General features: G+C 44.9%; 1 protein-coding gene across 1 annotated transcript in view; it reads left to right on the top strand.

The window, feature by feature from the left end:
* sardh (sarcosine dehydrogenase) overlaps positions 1–23,795 on the top strand; it is a 157,042-nt gene that overhangs the window by 32,644 nt on the left and 100,603 nt on the right. The window contains exons 8-12 of the mRNA XM_046369512.1: positions 3,341–3,445; positions 7,055–7,184; positions 15,833–15,919; positions 22,806–22,896; positions 22,970–23,111. Of these exons, the coding sequence (XP_046225468.1) occupies positions 3,341–3,445; positions 7,055–7,184; positions 15,833–15,919; positions 22,806–22,896; positions 22,970–23,111 (555 nt within the window). The remainder of the gene's footprint in view (positions 1–3,340; positions 3,446–7,054; positions 7,185–15,832; positions 15,920–22,805; positions 22,897–22,969; positions 23,112–23,795) is intronic.

Raw genomic sequence — 23,795 nt, 5'->3', positions numbered from 1 at the left:
CATCCGATCCTCGTTTGCTAAGTCAAACGACACCGCTGGTTCTGCTCACACTGCCCTACCCTGTGCTCTGACTTCTTTCTCCCCTCTCTCTCCAGATGAAATCTCGCGTCTTGTGTCGGCCGGCCGCCCAACAACCTGCCCGCTTGACCCTATCCCCTCCTCTCTTCTCCAGACCATTTCCGGAGACCTTCTCCCTTACCTCACCTTGCTCATCAACTTATCCCTGACCGCTGGCTACGTCCCTTCCGTCTTCAAGAGAGCGAGAGTTGCACCCCTTCTGAAAAAACCTACACTCGATCCCTCCGATGTCAACAACTACAGACCAGTATCCCTTCTTTCTTTTCTCTCCAAAACTCTTGAACGTGCCGTCCTAGGTCAGCTCTCCCGCTATCTCTCTCAGAATGACCTTCTTGATCCAAATCAGTCAGGTTTCAAGACTAGTCATTCAACTGAGACTGCTCTTCTCTGTATCACGGAGGCGCTCCGCACCGCTAAAGCTAACTCTCTCTCCTCTGCTCTCATCCTTCTAGACCTATCGGCTGCCTTCGATACTGTGAACCATCAGATCCTCCTCTCCACCCTCTCCGAGTTGGGCATCTCCGGTGTGGCCCACGCTTGGATTGCGTCCTACCTGACAGGTCGCTCCTACCAGGTGGCGTGGCGAGAATCTGTCTCCTCACCATGCGCTCTCACCACTGGTGTCCCCCAGGGCTCTGTTCTAGGCCCTCTCCTATTCTCGCTATACACCAAGTCACTTGGCTCTGTCATAACCTCACATGGTCTCTCCTATCATTGCTATGCAGACGACACACAATTAATCTTCTCCTTTCCCCCTTCTGATGACCAGGTGGCGAATCGCATCTCTGCATGTCTGGCAGACATATCAGTGTGGATGACGGATCACCACCTCAAGCTGAACTTCGGCAAGACGGAGCTGCTCTTCCTCCCGGGGAAGGACTGCCCGTTCCATGATCTCGCCATCACGGTTGACAACTCCATTGTGTCCTCCTCCCAGAGCGCTAAGAACCTTGGCGTGATCCTGGACAACACCCTGTCGTTCTCAACTAACATCAAGGCGGTGGCCCGTTCCTGTAGGTTCATGCTCTACAACATCCGCAGAGTACGACCCTGCCTCACACAGGAAGCGGCGCAGGTCCTAATCCAGGCACTTGTCATCTCCCGTCTGGATTACTGCAACTCGCTGTTGGCTGGGCTCCCTGCCTGTGCCATTAAACCCCTACAACTCATCCAGAACGCCGCAGCCCGTCTAGTGTTCAATCTTCCCAAGTTCTCTCACGTCACCCCGCTCCTCCGCTCTCTCCACTGGCTTCCAGTTGAAGCTCGCATCCGCTACAAGACCATGGTGCTTGCCTACGGAGCTGTGAGGGGAACGGCACCTCAGTACCTCCAGGCTCTGATCAGGCCCTACACCCAAATAAGGGCACTGCGTTCATCCACCTCTGGCCTGCTCGCCTCCCTACCACTGAGGAAGTACAGTTCCCGCTCAGCCCAGTCAAAACTGTTCGCTGCTCTGGCTCCCCAATGGTGGAACAAACTCCCTCACGACGCCAGGACAGCGGAGTCAATCACCACCTTCCGGAGACACCTGAAACCCCACCTCTTTAAGGAATACCTAGGATAGGCTAAAGTAATCCTTCTCACCCCCCCCCCTTAAAATATGTAGATGCACTATTGTAAAGTGGCTGTTCCACTGGATGTCATAAGGTGAATGCACCAATTTGTAAGTCGCTCTGGATAAGAGCGTCTGCTAAATGACTTAACTGTAATGTAAATGTAAATGTATCTTTGAGACGCAGAGTAGGTGAACAGATTTTCTCTGCATGTGTGGTTCCCACCGTGAAGCATGGAGAACGAGGTGTGGGGGTGCTTTGCTGTCTGTTATTTATATAGAATTCAAGGCACACTTAACCAGCATGGCTATCACAGCATTCTGCAGAGATACGCAATCCCATCTGGTTTGCGCTTAGTGGGACTATCATTCGTTTTTCAACAGGACACTGACCTAACACACCTCCAGGCTGTAAGGGCTATTTCACCAAGAAGGAGAGTGATGGAGTGCTGCATCAGATGACCTGGCCTCCACAATCACCCGACCTCAACCCAATTTGAGATGGTTTGGAATGAAGGAAAAGCAGCCAACAAGTGCTCAGCATATGTGGGAACACCTTCAAGACTGTTGGAAATGATTCCTCGTGAAGCTGGTTGAGAGAATGCCAAGAGTGTGCAAAGCTCTTCAAGGCGAAGGGTGGCTACTTTGAAGAATATAAAATATAAAATTATATTTTGATCTGTATAACACTTTTGGGGTTACTACATGATTCCATATGTGTTATTTCATAGTTTATGTCTTCACTATTATTCTACAATGTAAAATATAGTAAAACCCTTGACTGAGTAGGTGTCCAAACTTCTGACTGGTACTCTATTTGACATTTTTATCATAATTGAGTAATAATTAATTGGAGTTGGCCGATTTAATTAAATTCTGGCCTTACCAACGCCTCCTTTAAGACTCCATATTGTTTCATCTGTAGGTGATACAAAAATTGGTGTCATATGAAGCTATAATGCTTTACTCTATAATATGAAGCGTTTTGATTTCAATAATATAAACATGAATATTGAAAATATATATATTTTTTACATTTGGGTAAAGACAAAATCTGTATTGTTGAACATTATATACTCTACTGACAGAATGGGATCTCTGCTAGTTTTGTTTTATAGACAATTTAACCAATCACAGCCCTCCTTTTACTTGTATCATTGCACATGGGGCGGCAGGGTAGCCTAGTGGTTAGAGCGTTGGACTAGTAACCAAAAGGTTGCAAGTTCGAATCCCCGAGCTGACAAGGTATAAATCTGTCGTTCTGCCCCTTGAGCAGGCAGTTAACCCACTGTTCCTAGGCCGTCATTGAAAATAAGAATTTGTTCTTAACTGACTTGCCTAGTAAAATAAAGGTAAAATAAAAAAAATAAAAAAATAAAATAAATACACAAATCACCAGCAAAGCGGGACCATTTTTTATCAATTTTCACATTCACTCTGTTGGTAATGCTTGTTTTCATGTTATTTGATCAATATTTTTTTTTATTTGGCATCTTTGCCTATAACTTTGCACCTTTTTGATGTAAATGTTTTGAGGACTGGGTTCTCTTTCTGCAAGTATGCTATGCAAGTAGGCTATGCAAGTAGGCTATGTCTGCTGTGTTTTATAGTCCTGTTTGTTGTTCTAAGATGATCATTGTGCCTGTGATCTGTTAGGAGTATACCGTTTTGAAGATCTAAAGAATGTCTCTCTTCCTGCCACCCTTCTAGAACATGCCCAATGTGAGGGACCATGATGCATCAGTCTACCTTCGTCTACAAGGTGACGCCCTCTCCGTGGGGGGTTACGAACAGAACCCGGTCTTCTGGGACAAGGTATCGTGTGTGTGTGTGTTTTCACTGTGTTGACATACTGTGAGCGGAATGTCATTGGTGTTTGTGACACAGGAGGTTGGTGGCACCTTCATTGGGGAGGGACTGGGATGGGTTTGTAAGGATGACTGGAGCAGAATGGGTGGAATGCTATTAAACACATGGTTTCCATGGTTTCCAGGTGTTTGATGCCATTCCATTTCCCATTTATTATGCGCCGTCCTCCCCTCAGCAGCCTCCTGTAGTTTGTGTGTATTGGGTTGTGTACTATATGGGTGCTTGTGTGAGTGATTGTGTGTACAGTATTTGACCTCTATCTGTGAGAATCTTTATGTTTGTGTGGTTGTCCACGTGTGTTTGCTTATATTGCACGCGTCGTGTGGTGCAGTGAAGCTTGCAGAGAGGCATGCTGCTTGTCTATGTCTGACTTTCACACGCCAGTTAATTGCCATGCTCTGTTCCTCTGGCGTGTCAGTGGATTGTTGTATCCGCTCCCTACTCACACAGCCTGAGGAGAAGCTCCAGCAGGATGTACACACACACACACACACACACACACACACACACACACACACACACACACACACACACACACACACACACACACACACACACACACACACACACACACACACACACACACACACACACACACACACACACACACACACACACACACTCATTACTTCACCAGCCGCTGAGTGTCTGTGGCTCCCTTTCCCCTTTACCGCACTCTTATTCGCTCTCTCGCTCGCTCACTTTTAGCTAGGGGGTATGCAGCCTTATGAGGTTACAGCAGGACACAGATTGAGATCTGAGTGTTTTGTGTTGGTCTAGCTGGAGCGTGTCGTGTTCTGTCGGTGCACACTGGCTCTGACCGGCTCAATGTCAATATGCCCTCCTCACTCCTCTCTGTGGCGCGTGCTCAGTTGGTGTGGTTCCTGTTCAGTCTGCAGGTACCGTACTAAATGTGCTTTTAGTCACACACACCAGCCAGAATCGCCTCTGACCCCTAACTCTGAAGCCAGAGACCACGTCGCACAAGTCCGTTTAACATTCACATCCAGCCAAACAATTTGACAGCGCTAAATGACCTAACGCCTCAACCCGGATAAAGGAATGTTTTTGTCCTTTCCGCTCTGTCAGCACGAGCTTTCAAGAGTTGGAAACGAAGTGAGAAAAGGAAAATGCATTTAGTACAGAGAGGGAGAAGCTGGGTCTGTGGATCAATATTTTAGAGAAGTTTAGGAGAAGTTGAAAGTTGAATCTGGTGTTGGGAGCTCCCTAGGGGCCAGGCCTCGACTGATAATGAGGGGCTGTTGTGATGGAAAATCACTGTGTGTGCGTACGTGCATTCTTGCGGGAAAAGGTCACAGTTACTTGGCCCTGCAGCCTCCCAACTTTAAATCTTGATCCCCGTCTTCTCTTTACAGCATCAGTTCATCCACTGTGGCATATGCACACTATTTCATGTGTTCAGCATTTCCCTGCTGAGTGCTCTGCATCATCTCTCTCGCTCTCTCTCTGTCTGTTTATGTGACATTTGAAAGATGGGTTGAACGGTGTGTGTGTGTGTGTGTGCTTCCATAACTGTTCACCGATGTGTACTAAATGTTTGCGAAAGCCGTGTCTTGTTGAAGATGGCACAAGTGCAGCGCAGCATTGTTGTGTCCTTGGTTGAGTTAACACTGGTGGGGGTTGTTGTGTCCTTGGTTGGGTTGATGTGTCCTTGTTAACAACCTCCTCCCAGCTGCCCACTGCACTGATGCTAGCAAACACTTTCACCACCGATAAATCTATGACAATAAGCATTTTTCTACAGCTGGCCATGCTTTCCACCTGGCTACCCCTACCCTCGGCCAACAGCTCTGCACCCCCTGCCGCAATTTGCCCAAGCCCCCCTCCCTGCTTCTCCTTCACTCAAATCCAGACAGCTGATGTTCTGAAAGAGCTGCAAAATCTGTATCTCTACAAATCAGCTGGGCAAGACAATCTGGACCCTCTCTTTCTAAAATGATCTGCCAAAATTGTTGCAACCCCTATTACTGTTCAACACACTTTTATATCGTCTGAGATCCCCAAAGATTGGTAAGCTGCCGCGGTCATCTCCCTCTTCAAAGGGGGAGACACTCTAGACCCAAACTGTTATAGACCTATATCCATCCTGCCCTGCCTTTCTACAATATTCGAAAGCCAAGTTAACAAACAGATCACCGACCATTTTGAATCCCACCATACCTTCTCGACTACGCAATCTGGTTTCCGAGCTGGTCATGGGTGCACTTCAGCCACGCTCAAGGTCCTAAACGATATCATAACCGTCATCGATAAAAGACATTACTGTGCAGCCGTCTTCATCGACTTGGCCAAGGCTTTCAACTCTATCAATCACCGCATTCTTATCGGCAGACTCAATAGCCTTGGTTTCTCAAATGACTGCCTCGCCTGGTTCACCAACTACTTCTCACATAGGCCTGTTGTCCGGACCTCTGGCAGTCTTTATGGGGTTGTCACAGGGTTAAATTCTCGGGCTGACTCTCTTCTCTGTATATATCAATGATGTCGCTTTTGCTGCTGGTGATTCTCTGATCCACCTCTACGCAGGCGACACCATTCTGTATACATCGGGCCCTTCTTTGGACACTGTGTTAACAAACCTCCAAACGAGCTTCAATGCCATACAACACTCATTCTGTGGCCTCCAACTGCTTTTAAATGCAAGTAAAACTAAATGCATGCTCTTCAAACGATTGCTGCCCACACCTGCCCGCCCATTATCACTACTCCTGGACGGTTCTGACTTAGAATATGTGGACTACAAATACCTAAGTGTCTGGTTAGACTGTAAACTCTCCTTCCAAATTCACATTAAGCATCTCCAATCCAAAATAAATCTAGAAATCGCATCCGCCACCTCATCAGGAGTATGCCCAGGCGTTGTAGGGAGGTCATACAGGCACGTGGAGGCCACACACACTACTGAGCCTCATTTTGACTTGTTTTAAGGACATTACACCAAAGTTGGATCAGCCTGTAGTGTGGTTTTCCACTTTAATTTTGAGTGTGACTCTAAATCCAGACATCCATGGGTTGATACATTTGATTTCCATTGATAATGTTTGTGTGGATTTTGTTGTCAGCACATTCAACTATGTAAAGAAAAAAGTATTTAAGAATATTTCATTCATTCAGATCAAGGATGTTATTTTAGTGTTCCCTTTATTTTTTTGAGCAGTGTGTATATATATCCCACTTAAGATGCTCCTCCTTCTCTCCAATCCTTACATCTTGTGCTTCCGCAGGAAGAGGGTCGTAAAACCTTTATTGCTCCCATCAGGGGAGCTGACCTCACCTCCTGACCTCAATCCCTCTTCCTTCTAGTCCACAGATGTCCATCTGCCTCCCCTTTAGCAATCCTCTGAGCTCCTTCCGGCCACCCAGCACATTTCCACAGCCACTCTTGTCTTTCTACAGATCTCACTCCTTAATATGCTATGCGTCTGATCTGTCATGTCTTTTCATATCTCAATGTTCAAAATGTCAAATCCAACACAGGTGTCTGATATGTTTGGTCGAGTGAACACCGTTTTGGTTGTTGTCCTTGTGTTGCAGGTGTCTGATAAGTTTGCTTTCAGCCTGTTTGACCTGGACTGGGATGTGTTCATGCAGCACATAGAGGGAGCTGTCAACAGAGTCCCTGCTCTGGAGCAGACTGGCATCAAATCCACTGTTTGTGGACCAGGTATGGACATGCGATACACACACCCACTACGGTTCCCACTCCCGTAATAACTCCCTCAGTTTGTCGTTTCCAGTGCCTTCAGAAAGTATTCACAACCCTCGACATTTACCACATTGTTGTCGTGTTACAGCCTGCATTTTAAAATGGGTTAAATTGAGATCTTGGCACTGACTACTCAAACAACCACACAGTGTCAAAGTGGAATGATGTTTTTAGGAATTTTCCCACATGAATAACACATGAAATGCTGAAATGTCAATAAGTATTCAACCCCTTTTGTAATGGCAAGCCTACGTAAGTTCAGGAGTCGAATTCTGCTTAACAAGTCACATAATCCGTTTTCGTAGACTCACTCTGTGTGCAATAATGGTGTTTAATAAGATGGTTTTGGAATGACTATTTCATCTCTGTGCCCCAGACATATTGTACAGTTATCTGTAAGGTCCCTTAGTCGAGCAGTGAATTTAAAACACAGATTCAACCACAAAGACGAGGGAGTTTTCCAATGCCTCACATCTATTGGTATATGATGATGATGATGATGGATGATGATGAAGCAGACATTGAATATCCCTTTGAGCATGGTGTTGTGTCTTTGGCATCATTAAAGTGAAGACTGTTATTTTATCAAATCAATTCTCTATAATTATTATTATGCGATTAAACTAATCATGTAATTGTAATTAACTAGGAAGTCGGGGCACCAAGGGAAATCTCCAGATTACGAATTTATAATTGTCCTGATACAACTCTTCAGATATTTGACTATCTAATCAATTAGTCTTCTAATTAATGAATTATTCTTCACCTCATGTTAGTCTCATTCCAAACGTTGTAAATTGTTGGTTATCTGCACGAATCCAGCCTTCACTATGAATCATCCATACATCAATTGTCTTAATCATTTATTTACTAACTAACTAACAAGGAAATGATAGGGGAGTTTCCCTAGTGGTCTAAGCCGATATGATGGCTTGGTGGACAAAGGGAAGTGGGTGTGGACTGAGAATGGCGGGAAAGACAAAATGAGTCACCACACAGTTGATAATTATATTCATTGAAATACTAATCCTTTGCACTCACTCATTCGGGATTAATTGCAATAAATATATACAGTGCCTTGCGAAAGTATTCGGCCCCCTTGAACTTTGCGACCTTTTGCCACATTTCAGGCTTCAAACATAAAGATATAAAACTGTATTTTTTTGTGAAGAATCAACAACAAGTGGGACACAATCATGAAGTGGAACGACATTTATTGGATATTTCAAACTTTTTAACAAATCAAAAACTGAAAAATTGGGCGTGCAAAATTATTCAAAGTTAATACTTTGTAGGGCCACCTTTTGCTGCGATTACAGCTGTAAGTCGCTTGGGGTATGTCTCTATCAGTTTTGCACATCGAGAGACTGATGTTTTCCCATTCCTCCTTGCAAAACAGCTCGAGCTCAGTGAGGTTGGATGGAGAGCATTTGTGAACAGCAGTTTTCTGTTATTTCCACAGATTCTTGATAGGATTCAGGTCTGGACTTTGACTTGGCCATTCTAACACCTGGATATGTTCATTTTTGAACCATTCCATTGTAGATTTTGCTTTATGTTTTGGATCATTGTCTTGTTGGAAGACAAATCTCCGTCCCAGTCTCAGGTCTTTTGCAGACTCCATCAGGTTTTCTTCCAGAATGGTCTAGTATTTGGCTCCATCCATCTTCCCATCAATTTTAACCATCTTCCCTGTCCCTGCTGAAGAAAAGCAGGCCCAAACCATGATGCTGCCACCACCATGTTTGACAATGGGGCTGGTGTGTTCAGGGTGATGAGCTGTGTTGCTTTTACGCCAAACATAACATTTTGCATTGTTGCCAAAAAGTTCAATTTTGGTTTCATCTGACCAGAGCACCTTCTTCCACATGTTTGGTGTGTCTCCCAGGTGGCTTGTGGCAAACTTTAAACAACACTTTTTATGGATATCTTTAAGAAATGGCTTTCTTCTTGCCACTCTTCCATAAAGGCCAGATTTGTGCAATATACGACTGATTGTTGTCCTATGGACAGAGTCTCCCACCTCAGCTGTAGATCTCTGCAGTTCATCCAGAGTGATCATGGGCCTCTTGGCTGCATCTCTGATCAGTCTTCTCCTTGTATGAGCTGAAAGTTTAGAAGGACGGCCAGGTCTTGGTAGATTTGCAGTGGTCTGATACTCCTTCCATTTCAATATTATCGCTTGCACAGTGCTCCTTGGGATGTTTAAAGCTTGGGAAATCTTTTTGTATCCAAATCCGGCTTTAAACTTCTTCACAACAGTATCTCGGACCTGCCTGGTGTGTTCCTTGTTCTTCATGATGCTCTCTGCGCTTTTAACGGACCTCTGAGACTATCACAGTGCAGGTGCATTTATACGGAGACTTGATTACACACAGGTGGATTGTATTTATCATCATTAGTCATTTAGGTCAACATTGGATCATTCAGAGATCCTCACTGAACTTCTGGAGAGAGTTTGCTGCACTGAAAGTAAAGGGGCTGAATAATTTTGCACGCCCAATTTTTCAGTTTTTGATTTGTTGAAAAAGTTAGAAATTTCTAATAAATGTCGTTCCACTTCATGATTGTGTCCCACTTGTTTTTGATTCTTCACAAAAAATACAGTTTTATATCTTTGTTTGAAGCCTGAAATGTGGCAAAAGGTCGCAAAGTTCAAGGGGGCCGAATACTTTTGCAAGGCACTGTATATATTTTCGCCCAATGTGTCATCGTGATCTCTGTTGGGATCGTTCGTCCTGTTGGAGAGTCAGTTCATCATCGTCTCTCTCTCTCTCTGCTTCCCTGAAGTCTTTCGTCGTTAGAATGGATGCTTCAGAGTACCATTCAGAAATGTTCTTATAGTGTAGATGTCTGTCTTCGCATCCCAGGTTGACATAGCTGCAGCCTAATAGTTAGTATCTAAGATTTGCTCTTATTCTGTCGGGATTGATAATCTCAGTGTTGATACTGAGGTTTTTGTGGTCTGAACTCAACCTGCTCCCCCTCTGTGTCCATCGAGGTACACGTGGTCTGAAGAGGATTTCTTCAGGTGGGTTTTTATTCATAACAGTAGAAAAGGGTTGTTCCATGATGCCAGATCATTTACGAGTTCGCCATCCTTTGTTCTCTCTGTCTCTTTCTGCATAGACATGGGGACAGAGTCTCCTCCATGAATTTATGACCTCAGATAATAGAACCTGGGTGTAGGAGGGGGATCATGACAATGATGAAGTTAAACCAACCAAAGTATAATTATTATCAATGCACCAAGTCACTACAAAGATACAGGTGTCCTTCCTAACTCCGTTGCTGGAGAGGAAGGAAACCGCTCAGGGATTTCACTGTAAAACAGACACTGGGAGACAAATTCACCTTTCAGCAGGACAATAACCTAAAACACAAAGGCAAATACAGTTCATTCTAAAAGTGTTCAGACCCCTTCACTTTTCCACATTTTGTTATATTACAGCCTTTTTCTTGTGGATTTAAATAAACCTCATAATGACAAAGTGAAAACAGGTTTTTAGAAATGTTTTCATATAGAAAACAAACAAAAAACAAGTACCTTATTTACATACGTATTCAGACCCTTTGCCATGAGACTCAAAATTGAGCTCTGATGCATGCTGTTTACTTTGATCATCCTTGAAATGTTTCTACAACATGATTGGAGTCCACCTGTGGTAACTTAAATTGATTGTACATGATTTGGAAATGCTCACACCTGTCCTATATAAGGTCCCACAGTTGACAGTGCATGTCAGAGCAAAAACCAAGCCATGATGTTGAAGGAATTGTCCGTAGAGCTCCGAGACAGGATTGTGTCGAGGCACAGATCTGGGGAAGGGTACCAAAAAGTGTCTCCGGCATTGATGGTCCCCAAGAACACAGTGGCCTCCATTCTTAAATGGAAGAGGTTTGGAACCACCTAGAGCTGGCTGCTTGGCCAAACTGCAATCGGGGGAGAAGGGCTTTGGTCAGGGAGGTTACCAAAAACCCGATGGTCACTCTGACAGAGCTCCAGAGGTCCTCTGTGGAGATGGGAGAAACTTCCAGAAGGACAAGAAACTCTGCAGCACTCCACAAATCAGACCTTTACCTTAAAGTGGCCAGACAGAAGCCACTTACCAGTAAAAGGCACCAGACAGCCCCCATGGAGTTTGCCAAAAGGCACCTAAATGACTCTCAGACCATGAGAAACAAGATTCTCCGGTCTGATGAAACGAAGATTGAATTCTTTGGCCTGAATGCCAAGTGTCATATCTGGAGGAAACCAGGTACCACTCATTACCTGGCCAATATCATCCCTACGGTGAAGCATGGTGGTGGCAGCATTATGCTGTTGGGATTTTTTTCAGCGGCAGGTACTGGGAGACTAGTCAGGATCAAGGGAAAGGTGAATGGAGCAAAGCACAGAGAGCTCTTTGTGCTCAGGTCATCATACTGGGGCAAAGGTTCACCTTTTAACAGGACAACGACCCTAAGCACACAGCCAAGACAATGCAGGAGTGGCTTTGGGACAAGTCTCTGAATGTCCTTGAGTGGCCCCACCAGAGCCCGGACTTGAACTTGATTGAACATCTCTGGAGAGACCTGAAAATAGCTGTGCTTGAGAGGATCTGCAGAGAAGAATGGGAGAAACTCCCCAAATACAGGTGTGCTAATCTTGTAGCGTCATACCCCAAAAGATTTGAGGCTGTAATTGGTGCCAAAGGTGCTACAACAAAGTACTGAGTAAAGGGTCTGAATACTTATGTAAATGTGATATTTCAGTTTTTAAATTTTAATACATTTGCAAAAAATTATTATGGGGTGTTGTCTAGATTGATGAAGTGTGGGGAAACAATCCATTTTAGAAGAAGGCGGTACCATAACAAAATGTGGAAAAGGTGAAGGGGTTTAAATACTTTCTGAATGCGCTGTATACACTGGAGTTACTTACCAAGACGACATTGAATGTTACCAAGTGGCCTAGATCAAGTTTTGACTAAAAATTGGCTGAAGTCTATGGCAAGACTTGAAAGTAACTATCTAGCAAGAACAACTAAGTTGACAGAGCTCGATAGACTAAACAAATAAACGTTTTACAGTCCAGATGTGCAAAGCTCTTAGACTTACCCAGACAGACTCACAGCTGTAATCACTGCAAAGGTAATTATAATATGTATTTTCTCAGGGGTGTGAATAATTATGTAAACAAGATTTTTGCATTTCATTTTCAATAAATTTGAACAAAAACTACAATTGAATGCATTTAATTCCGGCTGTAACACAACAAAATGTGCATATCTGAAGGCACTGTATTACAATTCAGACACTCCTAAAACACACTTCTTTGCTGTACAACATTCTTTCACACACAATTACCAACACTGACAGACATCAATACTCATTTAATATATAGTCCTTCACAGATGGCGAGATGTGGAAAATATCTATATCATTTAATCGTCCCTACAGTTTTGAATGATTTGTCTGTGTCCGTCCTGTGCTGTGGCAGCCAACCCCAATAGTCTCCCTTTGTCATATTTCTATTCCTCATCTCTATGGCTTCTCAATTGGATCAGTGTTGACCTTTTACCGTAGTCTGGTGACTTGGGGCAGACGGTACCTGAACTGATCGAGGTTGGTTTCTCTGAGACTGGAGGATATCACTGGTCCAGGCCCGTTGCCTGTGAGAGGCTTGAGTCTATGTGACTCCAGGGAATACTGTCTGATATAAGAGCTGACAGGTGTGAAACGTTGTGACTTTCTCTCTTGGGAAGAGAGGTGACAGACTGGTAAGAGACTGAATGTCTGGTGGTCTCACCCTAGTGGTAGACGGGGTGTCCGGGCATGCGCACTCACACTTAAGCTCCCGTGTTGTCTGGATGGTCTGTCTGCTTGTCTCTCTTTCGCTCCATTCGTCTGTATTTCTGTCAGCGGTTGGATTTTAATCGATGGCGACCAGTGTTTGATTAGCGTCTGTTAGAATCATGCTGGTTCGTTAACGGTCATCTGTCTGGTCCCGACTCACTGGAAATGGACATGATGAGAGGATGCCATTGCGCGAATGCTAGTTCGCTTTTGTGCTGGACACAGACATTAAAAATGGTATCCACGAGTTCATCTGACTCTGGGGAAGTAGATAATTAAAGGGCCTCCATTGTCAAAATCCTGAAGTATCCCTTTAAAAGTTTTTAACGTTTAAACATACACTCCCTCTGTGTTCATGTGCGCTCCTTGTGGACCTCTGCCTTTTAGACTAACCGATGAGCTTGTGTGCGTGCGCCCTTTAATGCGCTTGTGTGTAGTACGCGTGCGTTTTCCACGAGCCTCCTAATGCATGTCCAAAACACAAAATGTATGTTGTGTTTTTAAGACGGCGTGGCTGCTAACTCCCCAGTGAGAGGGTCGTGTATCTCGCCACCACAAACCAAACACAAGCCTGTTATCTCAACTGTGTTTTTGTTTGTTAGTGGCGAATGAATGCCTTTTATAGGCACTTACATGTCTCCCTAGAGAGGCCAGTGTAGATGTGACATCTACCTCCAGACTTGATTTTACAACAGGCATACGTGTTAATTTTTTTCTTAAGGGTCCAAGTGAAATCTGACTAGTAGCGCAATGAGTGGGAAAGTCACTGATTTTTGGTGAAGGTACTTTTTTTAGTTTGAGGAGCTGTGTATAAGCTGCGACGCTATTCTGCCTTGTTCTATTCCGGGAGACTCCCTACTTATTGGAGAGGAGAGCTCTGTGTGCTCTCCCGATCTCCCGTCTCTCTTTCCTTACCCTCTTAACGTTCTCTCTCTCTCTCTTCCCCCACGCTCACTTTTGATTTGATCCCTCACTCGCGTGATAAGATGGAGGTCATAGTAGAGTAGCGTTCGGCTCTACTAGCGGAGAGTGGAGAAGACATGTTTGTGGAGGTGGTAATACTTCTTTGTAATTAGATGGACAAATGCTGCATTGTGATTGGATTAGACTCTGGAGACTGTAGCTATTCACGCTGTTGTGACCAGAGCCAGTCAAAAGTTTGGACACCCACTGTACTCATTCCAGGGTTTTTCTTTATTTTGACTTTTTTTCTACAGGGGAATAATAGTGAAGAGATAAAAACTAACACATAGGGAATCATGTAGTCACCAAAATAAAAATGTTAAACAAATCCAAATATATTTGAAATTCTTCAAATTAGCTACCCTTTGCTTTGACAGCCTTGCACACTCTTGGCATTCTCTCAACCAGCTTCATGAGGTAGTCACCTGGAATGCATTTCAATTAACAGGTGTGCCTTGTTAAAAGTTCATTTGTGAAATTTCTTTCCTCCTTAATGCGTTTGAGCCAGTCAGTTGTGTTGTGACAAGGTAGGCGTGGCATACAGACGCTTGCCCTATTTGGTAAAAGACCAAATCCATATTTTGGCAAGAACAGATCAAATAAGCAAAGAGAAACGACAGTCCATCACTTTAAGACATGAAGGTCAGTCAATGTCAAGAACATTTAAATTTTCTTCAAGTGCAGTCGCAAAAACCATCAAGCGCTATGATGAAACTGGATCTGAGGACCACCATAGGAAAGGAAGACCCAGAGTTACCTCTGCTGCAGAGGATAAGTTCAGTGGAGTTACCAGCCTCATAAATTGCATCCCAAATAAATGCTTCAGAGTTTAAGTAACAGAAACCTCTCAACATCAACTATTCAGAGGAGACTGCGTGAATCAGGCCTTCATGGTTGAATTGCTGCAAAGAAACCACTACTAAAGGACACCAATAAGAAGAAGAGATTTGCTTGGGCCAAGAAACACGAGCAATGGACATTAGACTGGTGGTCCGACATTTGACCGGTGGAGTCCAAATTTGAGATTTTTGGTTCCAACCACTGTGTCTTTGTGAGACGCAGAGTAGGTGAACGGATAAGCTCTGCATGTGTGGTTCCCACCGTGAAGCATGGGGGAGGAGGTGTGATGGTGCTTTACTGGGAACACTGTCTGTGATTTATATAGAATTCAAGGCACACTTAACCAGCTACCACAGCATTCTGCAGCGATACTCCATCCCATTTGGTTTGCGCTCAGTGTGACGATAATTTGTTTTTCAATAGGACAATGACCCAACACACCTCGGATGTGTAAGGGCTATTTGACCAAGAAGGAGAATGATAGAGTGCTGCATCCGATGACCTGACCTCCACCATCACCCAACCTCAACCCAATTGAGATGGCTTGGGATGAGTTGGACCGCAGAGTGAAGGAAAAGCAGCCAACAAGTGCACAGCATATGTGGGAACTCCTTCAAGACTGTTGGAAAAGCATTCCTCATGAAACTGTTTGCGAGAATGCCAAGAGTTTGCAAAGCTGTCATCAAGGCAAAGGGTGGCTACATTGAAGAATCTAAAATATATTTGGATTATTTTAACCTTTTTGGTTACTACATGATTATATATGTTTTATTTCATGGTGTTGGTGTCTTCGCTATTATTCTACAATGAAGAAAATAGTAAAAATAAAGAACTCCTTGAATGAGTAGGTGTGTCCAAACGTTTGACTGGTACTGTATATACATCTCTGTACTGTACATGGCTCTGCTGGTGGTTCAGAATGGATGGAATGTTCCCTTAACACTACGTGTATCTTTTTTACCCAGAATCATTCACAGCGGACCACAAGCCCCTGATGGGTGAGGCTCCAGAGGTCAGGGGATTCTTCCTGGGCTGCGGGTTCAACAGTGCAGGTGAGTGACTGTAATGTTATTTATACATACATGCATACATACTGTACATACATACATACATACATACATACATACATACATACATACTGTACGTACATACATACATTTAATTGACTAATGTACATACATACATACATACATGCATACATACATACATGCATACATACATACATACATACATACATACATACATACATACATACATACATACATACATACATACATACATACATACATACATACATACATACATACATGCATGCATGCATGCATGCATGCATGCATACATGCATACATGCATACATACATACATTTAATTGACTAATGTATATACATACATACATACATGCATGCATGCATACATACATACATTTAATTGACTAATGTATATACATACATACATACATGCATGCATACATACATACATACATTTAATTGACTAATGTATATACATACATACATACATACATTTTACGGATAGATAGAAACATACATTTATTTTACGGATAGATAGAAACATACATTTATTTTACGGATAGATAGAAACATACATTTATTTTACGGATAGATAGAAACATACATTTATTTTACGGATAGATAGAAACATACATACATACATACATACATACATACATACATACATACATACATACATACATACATACATACATACATACATACATACATACATACATACATACATACATACATACATACATACATACATACATACATACATACATACATACATACATACATACATGGTCAGAGGGAGGAGTGGATGTTGGTGGGTATATGGGATGTACATGGTCAGAGGGAGGAGTGGATGTTGGTGGGTATATGGGATGTACATGGTCAGAGGGAGGAGTGGATGTTGGTGGGTATATGGGATGTACATGTCATGGATGTAGGTTACAGCTGTTTAAACCTTCATGGAACCACCATATGCTTGCCAGCACACACCAAAACAGACTAACCTATAGTGAACCCAAACTACGTGCGCATGCACGCACGCACACTCTCCATAATTTGGTTATCTTAAGGCCGCTGTGGTTACAGTAGTGTGTAGAGATATAGGACAGAGTGCAGGGATGAGTGAGGAGAGGCCTGCCTCGCTGCACCACACCAATAGGGGCTGTAACTCTCTCCACTCTCCACGGAGTCCAGAGAGACCACACACACACACACACGGGCACTCCTGTCACACTTCATTAGTCCACCCACACCCTCACATATCAGTGCATCATGGGAGGTTAAACGAACCCTATTTATGGCAGATCAGGTACTTCCAGCTACGTTCTCAGTGCTGCTGCCTGCTCTGTTCTGCTCTGTTCTGTTTCTCTCCCTCTCCTCTCTCGCTTTCTCTGAGGTAATGCAAAAGATGTCATGCCTCTGCCTTGCGTCCCACTCCTCGCCCTCCTCCACACACACACACACACACACACACACACACACACACACACACACACACACACACACACACACACACACACACACACACACACACACACACACACACACACACACACACAGTACCGCTGTGTCTGAATCATTTGCACACTTAACACATAGCATGTGTCCCAAATGGCACTGTAATCCCTTTATAGTGCACTACTTTTGACCAGGGCCCTTAGGGAATTGGGTGCCATTTGGAACGCACAAATGGCCTTTCTGCCCGCTGGCTCAGCTGGGGATTCATATATTTCTATACAACTCATTCACTCACTCACTCACTCACACAATAGCCTTCCTTTTACCAGGAGCCTTTTAAAGAGGGGGAAGATGGAAGTGGGGAGGAGAAAGACTGAGTGGGACAGAGAAATAGACTGGCGGGGACAGAAATAGATTGAGAAGGGAGAGAACAAAAGACAGAGCGTAGCGAGCGGTGTGAAAGACTCTGAACCCGGAGGCAGCAGACGACCGTGGCGTAGAGAGTTTCTCGTGCTCTGTCCTAGTGTTGTGCTGATGTGGCTGTCCCTGAATACGTCCCCAACGCTGGGTCACTCCTGCTCTGTCCTCCTAGTGTTGTGCTGATGTGGCTGTCCCTGAATACGTCCCCAACGCTGGGTCACTCCTGCTCTGTCCTCCTAGTGTTGTGCTGATGTGGCTGTCCCTGAATACGTCCCCAACGCTGGGTCACTCCTGCTCTGTCCTCCTAGTGTTGTGCTGATGTGGCTGTCCCTGAATACGTCCCCAATGCTGGGTCACTCCTGCACCCATTAACCTCCATGTGTCACCTTCCCCCTCTCCTCTGTTCTCCATTTTACCTTCCCCCACTCAACAAATTGTTGTCATTTAGTAGACACTTTTATCCAGAACGACTTACATGAGCAATTAGAGTTAAGTGTGTTGCTGAAGGGCACATTGACAGATATTTCACCCAGTCGGCTCAGGGATTTGAACCTGCCCTTAACCACTAGGCGATCTCTCCCCTCTCTTCTCTGTGTCACCTTCCCCCTTTCCCCTCCCTACCAGCTGTGGCCCAATCCCAAATAATCCCCTAAACCCTGCAACCTCTGCACTCGTGGAGTTCAGGTGCAATCAATCTGGTCGTAGCTCCACATTGCCCTCTGATAGGCTGGTTTCCCCCATGTTGCCTATACAAATCCAATCCTCTCAGATTTCCACAAGTTTTTTCAGGGGATGATTTGGGATATGGGTCACTGTCTGTGTGTCCCCAAGGCCAGGTCACTAGTTATGCCCCCGCCCCCCCATCCCCTCATTTTCTTTTTATAGATGACCAATGAGTTTGGGTCAATAATTCTGATTGGGTTTCACCTTTCCTCTCTCATCTGCACTGATCTCTAATGACAAAGCATCATGACAGGCCAGACAGGGGAAAGAAAACATCCCGTCTATGTAGATCAGTGCAGATGAATGAAAGGAGATGGAGGAAGAGAAGTAGACTGGAGTAGATGGTAGATTACACACCGAAATCGTTGCAGTTCCACTTCTCATGGTTCAAATCAAATCAAATTTTATTTGTCACATACACATGGTTAGCAGATGTTAATGCGAGTGTAGCGAAATGCTTGTGCTTCTAGTTCCGACAATGCAGTAATAACCAACAAGTAATCTAACTAACAATTCCAAAACTACTGTCTTATACACAGTGTAAGGGGATAAAGAATATGTACATAAGGATATATGAATGAGTGATGGTACAGGGCAGCATACAGTAGATGGTATCGAGTACAGTATATACATATGAGATGAGTATGTAGACAAAGTAAACAAAGTGGCATAGTTAAAGTGGCTAGTGATACATGTATTACATAAGGATGCAGTCGATGTTATAGAGTACAGTATATACGTATGCATATGAGATGAATAATGTAGGGTAAGTAACATTATATAAGGTAGCATTGTTTAAAGTGGCTAGTGATATATTTACATAATTTCCCATCAATTCCCATTATTAAAGTGGCTGGAGTTGGGTCAATGTCAGTGTGTTGGCAGCAGCCACTAGTGGTGGCTGTTTAACAGTCTGATGGCCTTGAGATAGAAGCTGTTTTTCAGTGTCTCGGTCCCAGCTTTGATGCACCTGTACTGACCTCGCCTTCTGGATGATAGCGGGGTGAACAGGCAGTGGCTCGGGTGGTTGATGTCCTTGATGATCTTTATGGCCTTCCTGTAACATCGGGTGGTGTAGGTGTCCTGGAGGGCAGGTAGTTTGCCCCCGGTGATGCGTTGTGCAGACCTCACTACCCTCTGGAGAGCCTTACGGTTGAGGGTGGAGCAGTTGCCGTACCAGGCGGTGATACAGCCCGCCAGGATGCTCTTGATTGTGCATCTGTAGAAGTTTGTGAGTGCTTTTGGTGACAAGCCGAATTTCTTCAGCCTCCTGAGGTTGAAGAGGCGCTGCTGCGCCTTCTTCACGACGCTGTCTGTGTGAGTGGACCAATTCAGTTTGTCTGTGATGTGTATGCAGAGGAACTTAAAACTTGCTACCCTCTCCACTACTGTTCCATCGATGTGGATAGGGGGTTGTTCCCTCTGCTGTTTCCTGAAGTCCACAATCATCTCCTTAGTTTTGTTGACGTTGAGTGTGAGGTTATTTTCCTGACACCACACTCCGAGGGACCTCACCTCCTCCCTGTAGGCCGTCTCGTCGTTGTTGGTAATCAAGCCTACCACTGTTGTGTCGTCCGCAAACTTGATGATTGAGTTGGAGGCGTGCGTGGCCACGCAGTCGTGGGTGAACAGGGAGTACAGGCGAGGGCTCAGAACGCACCCTTGTGGGGCCCCCGTGTTGAGGATCAGCGGGGAGGAGATGTTGTTGCCTACCCTCACCACCTGGGGGCGGCCCGTCAGGAAGTCCAGTACCCAGTTGCACAGGGCGGGGTCGAGACCCAGGGTCTCGAGCTTGATGACGAGCTTGGAGGGTACTATGGTGTTGAATGCCGAGCTGTAGTCGATGAACAGCATTCTCACATAGGTATTCCTCTTGTCCAGATGGGTTAGGGCAGTGTGCAGTGTGGTTGAGATTGCATCGTCTGTGGACCTATTTGGGCCGTAAGCAAATTGGAGTGGGTCTAGGGTGTCAGGTAGGGTGGAGGTGATATGGTCCTTGACTAGTCTCTCAAAGCACTTCATGATGACGGAAGTGAGTGCTACGGGGGCGGTAGTCGTTTAGCTCAGTTACCTTAGCTTTCTTGGGACAGGAACAATGGTGGCCCTCTTGAAGCATGTGGGAACAGCAGACTGGTATAGGGATTGATTGAATATGTCCGTAAACACACCGGCCAGCTGGTCTGCGCATGCTCTGAGGGCGCGGCTGGGGATGCCGTCTGGGCCTGCAGCCTTGCGAGGGTTAACACGTTTAAATGTCTTACTCACCTCGGCTGCAGTGAAGGAGAGACCGCATGTTTTCGTTGCAGGCCGTGTCAGTGGCACTGTATTGTCCTCAAAGCGGGCAAAAAAGTTATTTAGTCTGCCTGGGAGCAAGACATCCTGGTCCGTGACTGGGCTGGGTTTCTTCTTGTAGTCCGTGATTGACTGTAGACCCTGCCACATGCCTCTTGTGTCTGAGCCATTGAATTGAGATTCTACTTTGTCTCTGTACTGACGCTTAGCTTGTTTGATAGCCTTGCGGAGGGAATAGCTGCACTGTTTGTATTCGGTCATGTTACCAGACACCTTGCCCTGATTAAAAGCAGTGGTTCGCGCTTTCAGTTTCACGCTGGGAGGGTGAAGCGAAACACCAGTCTCAACGTCAACAGTGAAGAGGCGACTCTGGGACGCTGACCTTCTAGGCAGAGTTGCAAAGAAAAGCCATATCTCAGACTGGCCAATAAATATTAAGATGGGAAAAAGAATCGAGACACTGGACAGAGGGGAACTCTGCCTAGAAGGCCAGCATCCCGGAGTCGCCGCTTCACTGTTGACGTTGAGACTGGTGTTTTGCGGGTACTATTTAATGAAGCCACCAGTTGAGGACTTGTGAGGCGTCTGTTTCTCAAACTAGACACTCTAATGTGCTTGTCCTCTTGCTCAGTTGTGCACCGGGACCTCCCACTCCTTTCTATTCTGGTTAGAGCCAGTTTGCGCTGTTCTGTTAAGGGAGTAGTACACAGTGTTGTACGAGATCTTCAGTTTCTTGACAATTTCTTGCATGGAATAGCCTTCATTTCTCAGAACAAGAATAGACTGACGAGTTTCAGAAGAAAGTTCTTTGTTTCTGGCCATTTTGAGCCTGTAATCAAACCTTCTCTCTCCTCTCTCTTCTCTCTCTTCTCCTCTCTGATTCAGATGCTCCTTTGAAAGGAGAACCAAGAACAGTCAGACCCCGTCGCTCGCTTTCGGTCCCCTCCCTCCCTCTCTTTGTGCTAAAGCAGAAGGCTGTGCGGACCTCTTTGGCACCCTCGGTCGTGCCATGCCACCCTCACACCGCTGCCGCTGCTTCTAACTCAAGTCAATCCGTTTGGCCCCCTTGGGTGTACATGGAGAATTTCAGAGGCAGCACCAAACACTCTCTGAGAGCTGCCAGGTTACTTTACCCAACCCATACCTCTCCAGCTGTCTTAAGAGTTAGCCAACAGCAGTGGTGGGAAAAGTAGCCAATTGTCATACTTGAGTAAAAGTAAAGACGCATTAATAGACAATGACTTAAGTAAACGTTAACGTCACCCAGTAAAATACTACTTGAGTAAAATGATTCGGTTTTTAGATGTATTGAAGTATCAAAAGTAAATATAATTGTTCAAATGTACTTTATCAAAAGTAAAAGTATAAATCATTTTAAATTACTTATTAGGCAAACCAGACAGCACAATTTTCTTTTTTTTTAAACGGAAAGCCAGTCTTTAACTCCAACACTTAATTTACAAACAAAGCATGTGTGTTTCGTGAGTCTGCCAGATCAGAGGCACTCGGGATGACCAGTGATGTCTTTTTTAAGTGTGTGTATTGGACCATTTTCCTGTTCATCTAAGCATTCAAAATGTAACATCATTTTGGGTGTCAGGGAAAATGTATGGAGTAAAAAGTACATTATTTTCTTTAGGAATGTGGTGGAGTAAAAGTTAGAAATATTAAAGTACAGAGTTTACAATAAACTACTTGAAGTAGTACGTAGTACTGTTCTATGAGTGTCGAGGCATAAAGGACCACATTAGCTACAAAGTAGCTAACATGCAAAACGTCCTTCAGAGACACTGCTAGCCGGGCCAGCAAGCTAGACTGCCGTGCCATACACACAGCCCCTCTCTCTCGGTCACTCGCTCGCCCCCCCCCCCCCCCCTTGCCACATCTCACCCCGTATTCTAATCTACACCATTCTCTCTCTCCTTCCTTCTCCACCTGTTCCCATTTCCAATGTCTATGTTGAGTGATCCTCTACCTCCTTCCTGTGATACTGATCTCTCTATCTGTATGTGTGTTGCAGGTATGATGCTGGGAGGAGGCTGTGGCAGGGAGCTAGCCCACTGGATCATCCATGGACGTCCTGAGAAGGACATGTACGGCTATGACATCAGGTATGGACCCACACACCACACACACACACACACGCAGAAAGATGGTTGTCAAAGCTCTCGTTCTCCTCAACAGGCGGTTCCACCACTCCCTGACAGACAACAATAAGTGGATCAGAGAGAGGAGTCATGAGTCCTATGCTAAGAACTACTCTGTAGTGTTCCCCTTTGATGAGCCTCTGGCCTCCCGCAACATGAGGACAGACCCCTTCCACAAGGTATTGCTTGGTCACCACAAGTCATTACTCCCCCTTTTATCCACTTCCTGACTGCCTGGTCTCTTTCTTCTCCAGCTCTTCTCTCACCACACCCCTTTTTCCCTCCCTCCTCTACATTTTCGTCTTTCCTTTTCTCTCATTTGTTCATGTGAAGCTGCAGTCTACCTCTCTCTACCTCTACCTCTCTCTCTCTACCTCTCTCTCTCTACCTCTACCTCTCTCTCTCTACCTCTACCTCTCTCTCTACCTCTCTCTCTACCTCTCTCTCTCTACCTCTCTCTTTACCTCTGTCGCTCTACCTCTCTCTACCTCTACCTCTCTTTACCTCTACCTCTCTCTACCTCTACCTCTCTCTACCTCTACCTCTCTCTACCTCTACCTCTCTCTACCTCTACCTCTCTCTACCTCTACCTCTCTCTACCTCTATCTCTCTCTACCTCTATCTCTCTCTACCTCTCTCTTTACCTCTGTCGCTCTACCTCTCTCTACCTCTACCTCTCTTTACCTCTACCTCTCTCTACCTCTACCTCTCTCTACCTCTACCTCTCTCTACCTCTACCTCTCTCTACCTCTACCTCTCTCTACCTCTACCTCTCTCTACCTCTACCTCTCTCTACCTCTATCTCTCTCTACCTCTCTCTACCTCTCTCTACCTACCTCTACCTCTCTCTACCTCTACCTCTC

Source organism: Oncorhynchus gorbuscha, linkage group LG11 (genome assembly GCF_021184085.1).
Source record: "Oncorhynchus gorbuscha isolate QuinsamMale2020 ecotype Even-year linkage group LG11, OgorEven_v1.0, whole genome shotgun sequence".
In the NCBI taxonomy this organism is placed as follows: Eukaryota; Metazoa; Chordata; class Actinopteri; order Salmoniformes; family Salmonidae; genus Oncorhynchus; species Oncorhynchus gorbuscha.
The sequence above is the reverse complement of the archived record's forward strand: the minus strand, read 5'-3'. Positions and strand labels throughout refer to the sequence as shown.